The 13,553-nt window shown below is 48.2% G+C and overlaps 1 protein-coding gene across 1 annotated transcript in view; it reads right to left on the bottom strand.

The window, feature by feature from the left end:
• Positions 1 to 116: 116 nt before the first annotated feature.
• The window catches only part of smyd5 (SMYD family member 5), a 47,573-nt gene continuing 34,136 nt past the window's right edge, over positions 117 to 13,553 (bottom strand). Inside the window, exons 10-13 of the mRNA XM_063047178.1 lie at positions 12,141 to 12,197; positions 11,480 to 11,574; positions 7,082 to 7,152; positions 117 to 4,868 (exon numbers count right to left, since the gene is read on the bottom strand). Coding sequence (XP_062903248.1) covers positions 4,724 to 4,868; positions 7,082 to 7,152; positions 11,480 to 11,574; positions 12,141 to 12,197 — 368 coding nt within the window. The 3' untranslated portion in view covers positions 117 to 4,723. The remainder of the gene's footprint in view (positions 4,869 to 7,081; positions 7,153 to 11,479; positions 11,575 to 12,140; positions 12,198 to 13,553) is intronic.

Here is a 13,553-nt window from a genome sequence, read left to right as displayed (position 1 = left end):
GTGGGATGAAGTGAGAAGGTTAGAGGATTACAAACTGGCAGGTGAGGGGTGAGACCAGGTGACTGGGTGGGTGGGGTGGAATGAGATGAAGTGAGAATGTGGGAGGACTAAAAAAACTGGCAGGTGAGGGGTGAGACCGGGTGACTGACTGGGTGGGGTGGAGTGGGATGAAGTAAAAGGTGAGAAGAGTACAAGCTGGCAGGTGATAGATGAGACCAGGTGAGAAGATGGGAGGGTTATGGTGAGACAGATAAAGGGCTGGAGAAGGAGGAATCTGATGGGAGAGGACAGTGGACCATGGAAGAAAGGGAACCAGAATGGGAAATGGGAAAAGAGTGAAGGGAGAGTTGGGAGAAATTACCAGAAGTTAGAGGCATCAATGTTCATGCCATCAGATTGAAGGCTAGCCAGAAGGAATTGTGAGATATCGTTCCCCCAGCCCGAGAGTGAGCTCATTGTGGCAGCAGAGGAGGCCATGGACTGACATGTCAGAATGGGAATTGGAATTAAAATGGTTGACCACCGGGAAATCCTCCCTGATGCTGATTGAGTGAAAGCAGTTCCCCAATCTGCGTCAGGTCTCTCTGGTCTAGAGCAGGCTGAACTAGGAGTGCAGATAGAGTACATGACCCCCAACAGGTGTTAAAGGAGGAAGAATGGGAAATTGAGGAGAACCAGAGGAAAATGTTGGGTAGTTGGGGAGGGGTGAGATGGGAATCAGAATGGGGAATTGAAAAGAGAGAAGGTGGTGGGGGGGGGGAAGAAATTACTGGAAGCATTCTGTGGTGGTGATGCAGGGACAGGTGTAGTCCTTATCCCATTTGCAGGGGTAAGTGACAGGAGGGAGATCAGTGTGGAGGGATTAGTGGACAAGAGAGACGTGGATAGAGCGATGGAGAGGAATATGAGGTAAAGGTGTTTGGTGGTAGGATCCCATTGGAGAGGGCAGACGTTATGGAGAATGTGCTGGATGTGGTAGGTTAAGGACAATGGGAACTCTATCCTGTTAAGGCAGCACCTGTCACCCACTAGGTCAGCCTCCATGCCTACAGTGGAGACCCCTGTGTCCCAGGGGAACTGGGGCAGGAAGTGGGACTGCACACATGGGTCCTGTCGCCTGCAGAGCTGGAGCTATGGAGAAGGTGGCAGGGTGAGGGGCAGTACCACCCCTGATAGGAGCACTTCCTTACCAGCCCTGTAACTCCCATTCAATCTCCATCAATGATGCTGTCTATGTGGAGTCCGCAGGCTCTCCCTGTGATAGCGTGGATTGCCCCTGGCTGCTCCGGTTCCTTCCCACAGCCCACGATGCGTGGATGAGTTGGGGAGATGATGAGAGTGTGGGGAGAATAAAGGGGGAAATCAGTGGTTGAAGCTCAGTGTGGTCTCAATGGGCTGAATGGGTCTGTAGTTCAAATCCAGCATGACAGCTGAGGAAGTTCAACTTTCCACGAGCAAGGAATTTCATCGCACCTGGGTGCATCTGACAACAAATCAATCTTCGATTACAATAGGTTATGTCGGAGGGGTTAGACTGAGCTTGGACTGGTTAAAGGGACAGCACAACACTGTGGGCCGAAATGAGATGTGAGAACAAATGTGGGTGTGTGGAACACAATTCCGGGACTGGTGGAATTTGACATTGAAGAAATTCTTAGAAATGCAGATGGATGATAGAAAATTGGAGGGGTAAATGAGAGGGAACGGTTAGATTGATTTCAAAGTAGGTTAAAAGGTCGGCACTGTTACGTATGCATGGAGCAAAATGACAAGAGAGTTGTATGATTAAAGGTTTTTATTGAGTCACGGTGGCCATGGTACATGCTGCAGAACTTTGTGAGGGAGTGATGAACTGGCCCCACTGAGATGAAAAACATGCACACTTGAAATTCAATGCAAAAAGTGAGAGGCCGTTTGTGCATAGGAGGCCCAGTTGATGAACTGTGTGATCAATTGGCCACATATGGCATTGATCTGAGATGGTTCAGGCACAACATGGTGGGCCAAAGAGCCTGAACTGTTGTGTTCCATATCATCGATGGTCACCTGCTTTACACTCTCTCCTCTGGTCTACTGGTGGCGTCAGGAGATACCTCCATCCTTACCCAGTCTGGGCTCGAGGTGAGTCAGACTATGAGACTTAAGAGCAGAATTAGGTCAGTCAGCCCACCAAGTCATGGCTGATTTATTTTCCCTCTCAACCCTTCTCCCAGTAATCAAGAACATCTGTCTCTGCTTTAAATATACTGAATGACTTGGCCTTCACTGCTGTCTGTGGCATTGAGTTCCAGATTCACCACCCTCTGGCCACAGAAACTCCTCATCCCAATTCCAAAGGGACATCCCTCTCCTCTGGTCCTAGACTCCCCCATGAAGGGAAATATCCTCTCCATATTCAATCCATCTAGGCCTTTCAATATGCAATTTCTCAAATCACCCCTTACGCCCATTCTTGTAAATTTTGGTGAGAGGAAGAGTGTGGGGAGTAGAGAGAGGTAGGGAGAGTGATGGTAAGAGTGGGGGTTGAGACAGAGATTGCATGCCCGGGGGGGGGGGGGGAGAGAGAGGAGTGTGCAGGGGAGGTATGTGGAGGAGTGGGGGGGGGAGGGTGGGTGGTGTGCGTGTGGGGGGGGCAGGAAAGAGGGAAAGAACACATTCCCATTTTATTTCTTTAACCCTTTATCGAGAGAACTAGGTGTACATCACTGGTTTGGGACAATGATTGATATTGTCTGCTACTTTTATCACTAACCTAATGATGGTCTGACTAATCGACGTTATGTCTGTTGTAAGAAAAGTGTTTATATAGATTTCTTTCTCTCCACTTTATGTAACATAAAAATATTCCAATTCCCCTTGATGTCCTCTCGAGCCTCATTGTCTCCTGTGGGTGTGGGATTTTCAGAACCGCAGCAGCTCCAAAGCCAATCTTCTCCGAGGATTGTCACGGTGGAGGGGCTTGTGAGTTCATCAGATTCTGACAGCAGAGCCATCTGGAGCTTGGCTCCTGCTAGGGTCACCCATGGCAGCAAGGTCAGGGAGAAAGTTCCAGTCAAAGAGTGATCCAACCAAGACCTCAGCAATGGCGCTGGCAGATGACGACGACACAGCAGAATGGCAGTGAAGAGTCACTTGCATTCCATGCCACTGGACCCTGACCTGTCAAGGCCTGTCCATCAGCCTCTCCACATCAAACAATGTCACACAGGCAGAATCCACCCTAACATCCCGAGCAGCCTCCTGAGGAAGCACCACAGACAACCCCTTAAGACATCATACTCGACCCGAGTGACCACACTACAAGGGTAACACCTCAAAACAACCTTGCCCTAGAGTGCCCACCCTGCACCTTTTCCTACAGCCCGGTCTGCTACCCCAAGCTGTTTCCATCTTACTCTACGCCTTCTCCCTGACAAGCACCCCCTTTTACGGGGAGGGAGTTGTGTGGGAACAGAAACCTGAGTCAGTGGTGAACTTCCTGCTGTGCAGTAACATCCAGTGTGTAAACCAGCACAGGGGTTGGCTCCATACTTGGTGGTGATCATCGCCCTGTGGAAGGAGGGGGCGAGCTGGCCACCAATGGGGACCTGGGCCACAGGGTCCAGCCCTTCTGGGACTCCTGGTGGGAGCCAACCACTATCATCCCTTCAGACTGCTGTAGGCTCCCTGAAACATTTAAGTATCTTCTGCACAACACAGATGCCACGTGACATTGCGTACTCTTTTGTTCATACAGACACACTCACAATCCATTTGGGCCACCACCACAGAAATAGTGGTTAGTGCAACGCTATTACAGCTTAGGACATTGGAGTTTAGAGTCAAATCCCGACAGTAAGGAGTTTGTCTGTTCTCCCTGTAACAGTATGAGCTCCCTCCGAGTACACCGGTTTCCTCCCACAGTCCAAAGACAGATGGGTTAGTAGGCCAATTGGTCATTGTAAATTTGTCCTGTGATGAGGCTTTGGGTAAATAGGTGGGTTGTTGGATGATGTGACTTGTCGAGCCAGAAGGGCTTGTTCCACGCTCCATCTCCAAATAAATAAATCACGTATCTACCTCTTGCGCGCGAGCGCACACACTCCTCTCTCCAACAAACACATGCACATTATGGGTTGAAATGATTTTAAACATCATTTTTGAGCAGTTTGATAATGAATGAAAGTTCTGCCAAAAGCCATTGCCTTTCCCACAGTAGACCCAGTCTGATCCTCCACGGCTGAAGGAGACGGACCCTGCTGTAACCCCAGCACCCCCCCGCTTCCCTTCCTGCAGGTGTGAACCCCAGGCCACCCCTTCCCTGTGGGTCCGACCAACGCTGGGTGCATGAGGTCACTAGATGCAGCCCACTGGCAGAGACTGCAGCAAGATCTGCCTCTGCATACTGCCTGGTTCATCCACTGTCCCGCCCAGAGTGGACCTCTGCCAGGAGCCCCCTTCGTTGCCAGAGTGCCAAATGAGCTGGGTGGGGCAATGTGGAATACTCCAGGAGCAGATACCCAGGGTGGGACCAGCCTCCTCCTCAACCTGCCCCACCCAAACCAGCAAAGTCCAGAGACCAGAGACCAGAGAGCAGCCCGATAAGTTGACCAGTGTGAGGTGGAGGAAGTATATTGTACAGAGACTGATTGATGTGATGGATGGTTGGGTGTGGTTATTGCATTACTGATACAAAGATTGCTCAGCCACTCTCTTTGCTGGACTCCTGCTGCTGGTGCATGCTTTAAACGTCCGTCATCTCGTCCTCCAGCTCAGCGCCCTCCGCCTCACCCTCCACCTCCTCCTCCTCCTCCTCTTCTGATGTCAAGTCCAGGTCACCTGCCTGAGCCACGCACTTCGGACAGGAGCAGACGAACAGATAGTTCTCCCTTTTGAGAGATAACATGGGTTTTAGACACAGGGTGAAGCTCCCTCTGCACTGTCCCTTCACACACCCCCGGAGTAACACACAGAGTGAAGCTGCCTCCCACCATCCCATCGCACACTCCCGGGGTCAGACATAGAGTGAAGCTCCCTCTACACTGTCCCATCACACACTCCCAGGGTCAGATACAGAATGAAACTCCCTCTACACTGTCCCATCACACACTCCCGGGGTCAGATACAGAATGAAACTCCCTCTACACTGTCCCATCACACACTCCCGGGGTCAGACATAGAGTGAAGCTCCCTCTACACTGTCCCATCACACACTCCCGGGGTCAGATACAGAATGAAACTCCCTCTACACTGTCCCATCACACACTCCCGGGGTCAGATACAGAATGAAACTCCCTCTACACTGTCCCATCACACACTCCCGGGGTCAGACATAGAGTGAAGCTCCCTCTACACTGTCCCATCACACACTCCCGGGGTCAGACACAGAGTGAAGCTCCCTCTATACTGTCCCATCACACACTCCCGGGGTCAGACACAGAGTGAAGCTCCCTCTTTACTGTCCCTTCACACACTCCTAGGGTCAGGTACAGAGTGAAGCTCCCTCGACACTGTCCCAACACACTCCCAAGATTTAATAAGAACTTGAGTGGCAATATTTCCTTTATACATAGAGAGGGTAGTAGCTATATGGAGCCAGCTGTCAGAGGAAGTGGTGGAGGCAGGTATAACTAGATATATTGAAGTACATGGCCAGGTTTGTGACTGACATGACTTTAGAGGGATAAGGGTCAAGATAAGGGAAAAATTGGATTAGAGTGAAGATATAAACACAAGAGATTCTGCAGATAATCAGAGAACACTACAACACAGAAACAGGCCCTTCAGCCCATCTAGTCCATGCCAAACTGTTATTCTGTCTATTCCCACTGACCTGCACCCAGACCCCTCCCATCCATGTACATTCTCTTAAATGTTGAAATCGAATCCACATCCACCATTCTTCCGGCACTTCGTTCCACATTCTCACCACCCTCTGAGTGACAAAGTTACCCTAAGTATTTCACTTTTCACCTTCACTATGACCTTTGGTTCTAGTCCACCCAAACTCAGTGGAAATAGCCTGCTTACATTTATCGCCATCATCAGGTGCCAGATCATATGACGTGGGTGATCGTTGTCTATACCCCTCATAATTCTGTATACCTTTATCAAATCTCCCCTCATTCTTCAATGCTTTAGGAAATAAAGTCCGAACTGACTGAACCTTTCCATCAAACTCTGGTTCTTAAGTCCCGACAACATACTTGTAAATTTCCTCTAACTTTTTCCATCATTTCTGTACATAGGTGACTAGAACTGCACACAATACTCCAAATTAGGCCTCAGCAGCATCTATACACCTTCAACATAACATCCCATCTCCTGTATTGATGACGGATGCTGGGAATATTGAGCAACACACACAAAATGCTGAAGGAACTCAGCAGGTCAGGCAGCATCTACGCAGGAAAAGAGCAACACTTTGGGCCAAGACTCTTCGTCAGGACTGGAAAGAAGGGGGAAGAAGCCGGGATAAGGTGTGGAGCAGGGAAAACAGTACAAGCAGACAGGTGATAGCTGAGATCAGGTGAGGGGGAAGGTGGGTGGGGGTGGTGAAATGAGAAGTGGGGAGGTGATTAGTGGAAGAGGTAAAGGGCAGCAGGAGGAGGAATCTGATAGGAGGGGATGGTGGACCATGGAAGAAAGGGAAGGAGGAGGGGAACCCGAGGGAGGCAATGGGCAGGTGAGAGAGGAACCAGAATGGGGAATAGAAAAAGAGAGGAGGAGGAGGGAGATAAAATTAGAGAAATTGATGTTCATGCTGTCAGGTTGGAGGCTACCCAGACAGAATATGAGGTGACCTCCAACCAGAGAGAGCGGGTGGCCTCATCGTGGCAGTAGAGGTGGTCACGGACAGACACGTGACATTGGGAATTGAAATGGGTGGCTGCCAGGTGATCGCGTCTTTTATAAAGGGGGGGGAGGGGAGGTACAAAGGCACAAGAATCTGAGTATTCTGTGCCGGGTGCGAGGGGACCCGTGCTGGGGCCGAGGGGAGGGCGAGGGGGCCCGTGCCAGGGCTGAGGGGAGGGTGAGGGGACCCATGCCGGGGCCAAGGGGATCCGTGCCGGGGCTGAGGGGAGGGCAAGGGTGTCTCTACCTGAGGATCTTGTTCCGTGAGTGTCTACTTCGCTCACGCTGGCAGCAGTCCAGGTACGTGATGCAGATCTCCTGTAGAAACATCAAAATCATCAAAATTCGGGTGGATGTGCATAGTCACAAGAGATTCTGCAGATACCAGAAATCTGCAGAATAGGATAGTATGGTAATGTCGTGGTTTGCATAATGCGTCACTGTGCCAGCGATCACAGTTCAATACCTCCTCTATCTGGAAAGAGTTTATATATTCTGCCCACAAAAGATTCCACCGGGTGCTCTGGTTTCCTCCCATATTTCAAAGACGTACAATTACGTGCAATAAACTGTTGGCATGCTACAATAACGAGGTGGCCTACAGGGAAGAAGTCATCTCTCTGACAATAGTGTCAAGAGAACAACTTCTCCCTCAATGTTGCTAAAACAAAGGAGCTGTTTGTGGAATGGAGACAACCTAACACCTATTGACATCAATGGATCTGTGGTTGAGAGGGTAAACAGCTTTAAGTTCCTCAGCATCCACATCACCGAGGACCTCACATGGTCTGTACACACCAGCTGTATGGTTTAAAAGGCATAACAGTGCCTCTTTCACCTCAGATAGTTGAGGAAGTTTGGTATGGGCCCCCTAATCCTAAGAACTTTCTACAGGGGCACAATTGAGAGCATCCTGACTGACTGCATCACTGCCTGGTAGAGGAACTGTACTTCCCTCAATTGCAGGACTCTGCAGAGAGTGGTGTGGACAGCCCAGCACATCTGTAGTTGTTAACCTCCTCTTGATTCAGGACATTTAAAAGACGTGTGAAAAAGGGGCCTGAAGGATCTTTGGGGACCCGAGTCACCCCAACCACAAACTGTTCCAGCTGCTACCATCCGGGAAATGGTACCGCAGCATAAAAGCCAGAACCAACAGGCACCGGGACAGCTTCTTCCACCAGGCCGTCAGACTGGTTAACTCGCGCTGATTTGAGTGTATTTCTATGTTACAGTGACTGTTCCATTTATTATAACTGATTATCAATTACTATGATTGCACATTTAGATGGCGACATAGAAACACAGAAACCTAGAAAATAGGTGCAGGAGTAGGCCATTCGGCCCTTCGAGCCTGCACCGCCATTTATTATGATCATGGCTGATCATCCAACTCAGAACCCCGCCCCAGCCTTCCCTCCATACCCCCTGACCCCCGTAGCCACAAGGGCCATATCTAACTCCCTCTTAAATATAGCCAATGAACTGGCCTCAACAGTTTCCTGTGGCAGAAAATTCCACAGATTCACCACTCTCTGTGTGAAGAAGTTTTTCCTAATCTCGGTCCTAAAAGGCTTCCCCTCTATCCTCAAACTGTGACCCCTCGTTCTGGACTTCCCCAACATCGGGAACAATCTTCCTGCATCTAGCCTGTCCAATCTCTTAAGGATTTTATACGTTTCAATCAGATCCCCCCTCAATCTTCTAAATTCCAACGAGTACAAGCCCAGTTCATCCAGTCTTTCTTCATATGAAAGTCCTGCCATCCCAGGAATCAATCTGGTGAACCTTCTTTGTACTCCCTTTATGGCAAGGATGTCTTTCCTCAGATTAGGGGACCAAAACTGCACACAATACTCCAGGTGTGGTCTCACCAACGCCTTGTACAACTGCAGTAGTACCTCCCTGCTCCTGTACTCGAATCCTCTTGCTATAAATACCAGCATACCATTCGCCTTTTTCACCGCCTGCTGTACCTGCATGCCCACTTTCAATGACTGGTGTATAATAACACCCAGGTCTCGTTGCACCTCCCCTTTTCCTAATCGGCCACCATTCGGATAATAATCTGTTTTCCTATTTTTGCCACCAAAGTGGATAACTTCACATTTATCCACATTAAATTGCATCTGCCATGAATTTGCCCACTCACCCAACCTATCCAAGTCACTCTGCATCCTCTTAGCATCCTCCTCACAGCTAACACTGCCACCCAGCTTTGTGTCATCCGCAAACTTGGAGATGCTGCATTCAATTCCCTCATCCAAGTCATTAATATATATTGTAAACAACTGGGGTCCCAGCACTGAGCCTTGCGGTACCCCACTAGTCACCGCCTGTCATTCTGAAAAGGTCCCGTTTATTCCCACTCTTTGCTTCCTGTCTGCCAACCAATTCTCCACCCACACCAATACCTTACCCCCAATACCGTGTGCTTTAAGTTTGCACACTAATCTCCTGTGTGGGACCTTGTCAAAAGCCTTTTGAAAATCCAAATATACCACATCCACTGGTTCTCTCCTATCCACTCTACTAGTTACATCCTCAAAAAATTCTATGAGGTTCGTCAGACATGATTTTCCTTTCACAAATCCATGCTGACTTTGTCCAATGATTTCACCGCTTTCCAAATGTGCTGTTATCACATCCTTGATAACTGACTCCAGCAGTTTCCCCACCACCGACGTTAGGCTAACCGGTCTATAATTCCCCGGTTTCTCTCTCCCTCCTTTTTTAAAAAGTGGGGTTACATTAGCCACCCTCCAATCCTCAGGAACTAGTCCAGAATCTAACGAGTTTTGAAAAATTATCACTACTGCATCCACTATTTCTTGGGCTACTTCCTTAAGCACTCTAGGATGCAGACCATCTGGCCCTGGGGATTTATCTGCCTTCAATCCCTTCAATTTACCTAACACCACTTCCCTACTAACATGTATTTCGCTCAGTTCCTCCATCTCACTGGACCCTCTGTCCCCTACTATTTCTGGAAGATTATTTATGTCCTCCTTAGTGAAGACAGAACCAAAGTAATTATTCAATTGGTCTGCCATGTCCTTGCTCCCCATAATCAATTCACCTGTTTCTGTCTGCAGGGGACCTACATTTGTCTTTACCAGTCTTTTCCTTTTTACATATCTATAAAAGCTTTTACAGTCCGTTTTTATGTTCCCTGCCAGTTTTCTCTCATAATCTTTTTTCCCCTTCCTAATTAAGCCCTTTGTCCTCCTCTGCTGAACTCTGAATTTCTCCCAGTCCTCAGGTGAGCCACTTTCTCTGGCTAATTTGTATGCTTCTTCTTTGGAATTGATACTATCCCTAATTTCTCTTGTCAGCCACGGGTGCACTACCTTCCTTGATTTATTCTTTTGCCAAACTGGGATGAACAATTGTTGTAGTTCATCCATGCAACCTTTAAATGCTTGCCATTGCATATCCACCGTCAATCCTTTAAGTGTCATTTGCCAGTCTATCTTAGCTAATTCATGTCTCATACCTTCAAAGTTACCCCTCTTTAAGTTCAGAACCTTTGTTTCTGAATTAACTATGTCACTCTCCATCTTAATGAGGAATTCCACCATATTATGGTCACTCTTAACCAAGGGGCCTCTCGCGACAAGATTGCTAATTAACCCTTCCTCATTGCTCAAAACCCAGTCCAGAATAGCCTGCTCTCTAGTTGGTTCCTCGACATGTTGGTTCAAAAAACCATCCCGCATACATTCCAAGAAATCCTCTTCCTCAGCACCTTTACCAATTTGGTTCACCCAATCTACATGTAGATTGAAGTCACCCATTATAACTGCTGTTCCTTTATTGCACACATTTCTAATTTCCTGTTTAATACCATCTCCGACCTCATTACTACTGTTAGGTGGCCTGTACACAACTCCCACCAGCGTCTTCTGCCCCTTAGTGTTACGCAGCTCTACCCATATTGATTCCACATCTTCCCGGCTTATGTCCTTCCTTTCTATTGCGTTAATCTCTTCTTTAACCAGCAACGCCACCCCACCTCCCCTTCCTTCATGTCTATCCCTCCTGAATATTGAATATCCCTGAACGTTGAGCTCCTATCCCTGGTCACCCTGGAGCCATGTCTCTGTGATCCCAACTATATCATAATCATTAATAACAATCTGCACTTTCAATTCATCCACCTTATTACGAATGCTCCTTGCATTGACACACAAAGCCTTCAGGCGCTCTTTTACAACTCTCATACATAACAAAGATTTTACATAACAAAGATTTTTACTTCTCATATATGTGAAGGATTTAAGAAATAAAAGTCGATTCAATTCAATCCTAGGACCGTGTTGGTCGATGCAAACGTTGCATTTCACTAAATGTTTCAATATATATGTGACAAATAAAAATAATCTCTAAACTAAACCATTGATCTTGTTGAAGGCTGACACACAGAAAATGCTGGAGAACTCAGCGGGTCAGGCAGATCTATGGAGGGGAATAAACAGTCAACGTTTTGGGTTGAAATGTGCTGAGTTCCCTCAGCATTTTGTGTGTTGCTCTGGATTTCCAGCATCTACTTGTGGAAGGGTGAATTGATTTGGAGCGAGGTGTCTGTCTGCTGATGTTACACTCAGGTGCTCAGAGACGAATGGACACGGTGACAGGACCTCACCTCCCCAGCTGGAATATCCTGTAGTGCTGTCAGGTGAAGGAGGAAGTTGTTTTCTGGGAAAGACGTTTCAGCATTGGGGATACAGCTGTGGTTACCTGCAGCAGAGGTCAAAGGTTACACATGTGCTCACACTACCTTTATACCTGTCTACCACCTCACCCCACCCCTCATTGACCCCTGCCCTATACCTGCACCCCACCCCTCAGCTGACCAGATGTGATCCCATTGGCACTGTACTCCAGCAACAAATTGACCGATCTGGTGACTTCAGAACAATACCACATTATAGAGTAACAAACACTTGCCCACCAGCATCGTACCTCAATGTCATGTAGTGAGAGAACTGACGGCATTCCCACTGACATTAATCCAGCTCCCTCACACTGTCCCTCAGTGACCCCTCTCCTCCAGCACCCTGTGTCACTAACAGTATCCCCACTGACATTAATCCAGCTCCCTCACACCATCCCTCAGTGACCCCTCTCCCCCAGCGCCTTGTGTCACTAACGGTATCCCCACTGACATTAATCCAGCTCCCTCACACAGTTCCTCAGTCATATGGGACAAATTCATTGCCCTGTGGGGAGAGTGTAAAACTTGCTTTGACAGCGAGGATGATGTTGATCTGTGGTAGAATCTACACATCACCTCAGTTACTTACAGCAGCTTTGCAGAAGGTACAGTCCAGATCCCTCGCAGTTCAGAAACTCCCCACTCTCTGTGGGAACACCAAACCATCAGTGCATCGGTTTACACACCACTCCAGCATATCACTCACCTTCTTCCACCAGAGAACACAAGAACCGCACTGTTACTTTTAACCTTCCCAGAGATTCAGTCACAGAGCAATCACAACACAAAAACAGGACCTTTGGCCATAAAACCATAGGAGCAGAATTACGCCATTCAGCCCATCTAGTTTGCTCTGCCATTCAATCATTGCTGATTTATTATCCCTCTCAACCCCATCGTTCTGCCTTCTCCCTGTAACCTTTGACACCCTGATTAATCAGGAATCTACCAACCTCTACCTTAAATATACCCAATGACTTGGCCTCCATAGTATCTGTGGCAGTGAATTCCACAGATTCACTAGTCTCTGGCTGAAAAAAAATTCTCATCTCTGTTCTAAATGGACATCACTTAATTCTGAGACTGTGCCCTCTGGTCCTAGACTCTCCCACTATAGGAAACATACACTCCACATCCACTTTATCCAGACCTTTCAATGTTCGATAGGTTGCAATGAGAGCCTCCCTCACTCTTCTGAACAGCCATCAAACACTCCTCATGGGCTCGAGCCCCATCTCCAGGTTCTTGGCCTCCAGGCCACAAGGCCACACGCTGTGCTCGAAACCTCACGAAACTTCCTCAGAGACAGCAAAGTGCCAGGTCACTCAATCGGCCCGAAAACACACTATCAGAATGTATAGACATAGACATACTTTATTGATCCCAAGGGAAATTGGGTTTCGTTACAGCTGCACCAACTGAAAATAGAGCATAAATATAGCAATACAAAAACCACAAACAATCAAACAACAATATGCAAACTATGCCAGATGGAAATAAGTCCGGGGCCAGCCTATTGGCTCAGGGTGTCAGGGTGTCTGACCCTCCACGGGAGGAGCTGCAAAGTTCGATGGCCACAGGCCATGACGCCCAGTGTTGCATCTCAGTGGAATATGGCCGGAGTCCAACAGCAAAAAGTTCAATATCCGGGCTACAAACACGCTTCTTGATCGTAATATGACCAGGATTGCACTATCCGTTGTTAACCAGAACAGCAAGCCCCCCTCCTTTACGCTTACCGCTCTCAGTGCACTTCCGGTCAGCCCGAGCGGTCTGGAAACCCTCTATGGAAGCGTTTTGGTCGGGTATGTCCTCGTGTAGCCATGTTTCAGTAAAACACATAACACTGCTCTCCCAAAATGTTCTCTGACTCCTGACTAGCACCGTCAACCCGTCCATTTTATTACCCAGCGATCTCACATTGCCCATAATGAGAGAGGGAAGACACGGCTTATAACTCCTCTTCTCCACAAGTCTGTTGTCTCGACCCGGTCCTCTTTCC

The sequence above is a fragment of the Mobula hypostoma genome, chromosome 4 (genome assembly GCF_963921235.1).
Source record: "Mobula hypostoma chromosome 4, sMobHyp1.1, whole genome shotgun sequence".
Classification (NCBI taxonomy): domain Eukaryota; kingdom Metazoa; phylum Chordata; class Chondrichthyes; order Myliobatiformes; family Myliobatidae; genus Mobula; species Mobula hypostoma.
Note: the sequence above shows the minus strand (reverse complement) of the source record. Positions and strands in the feature narration are given on the sequence as shown.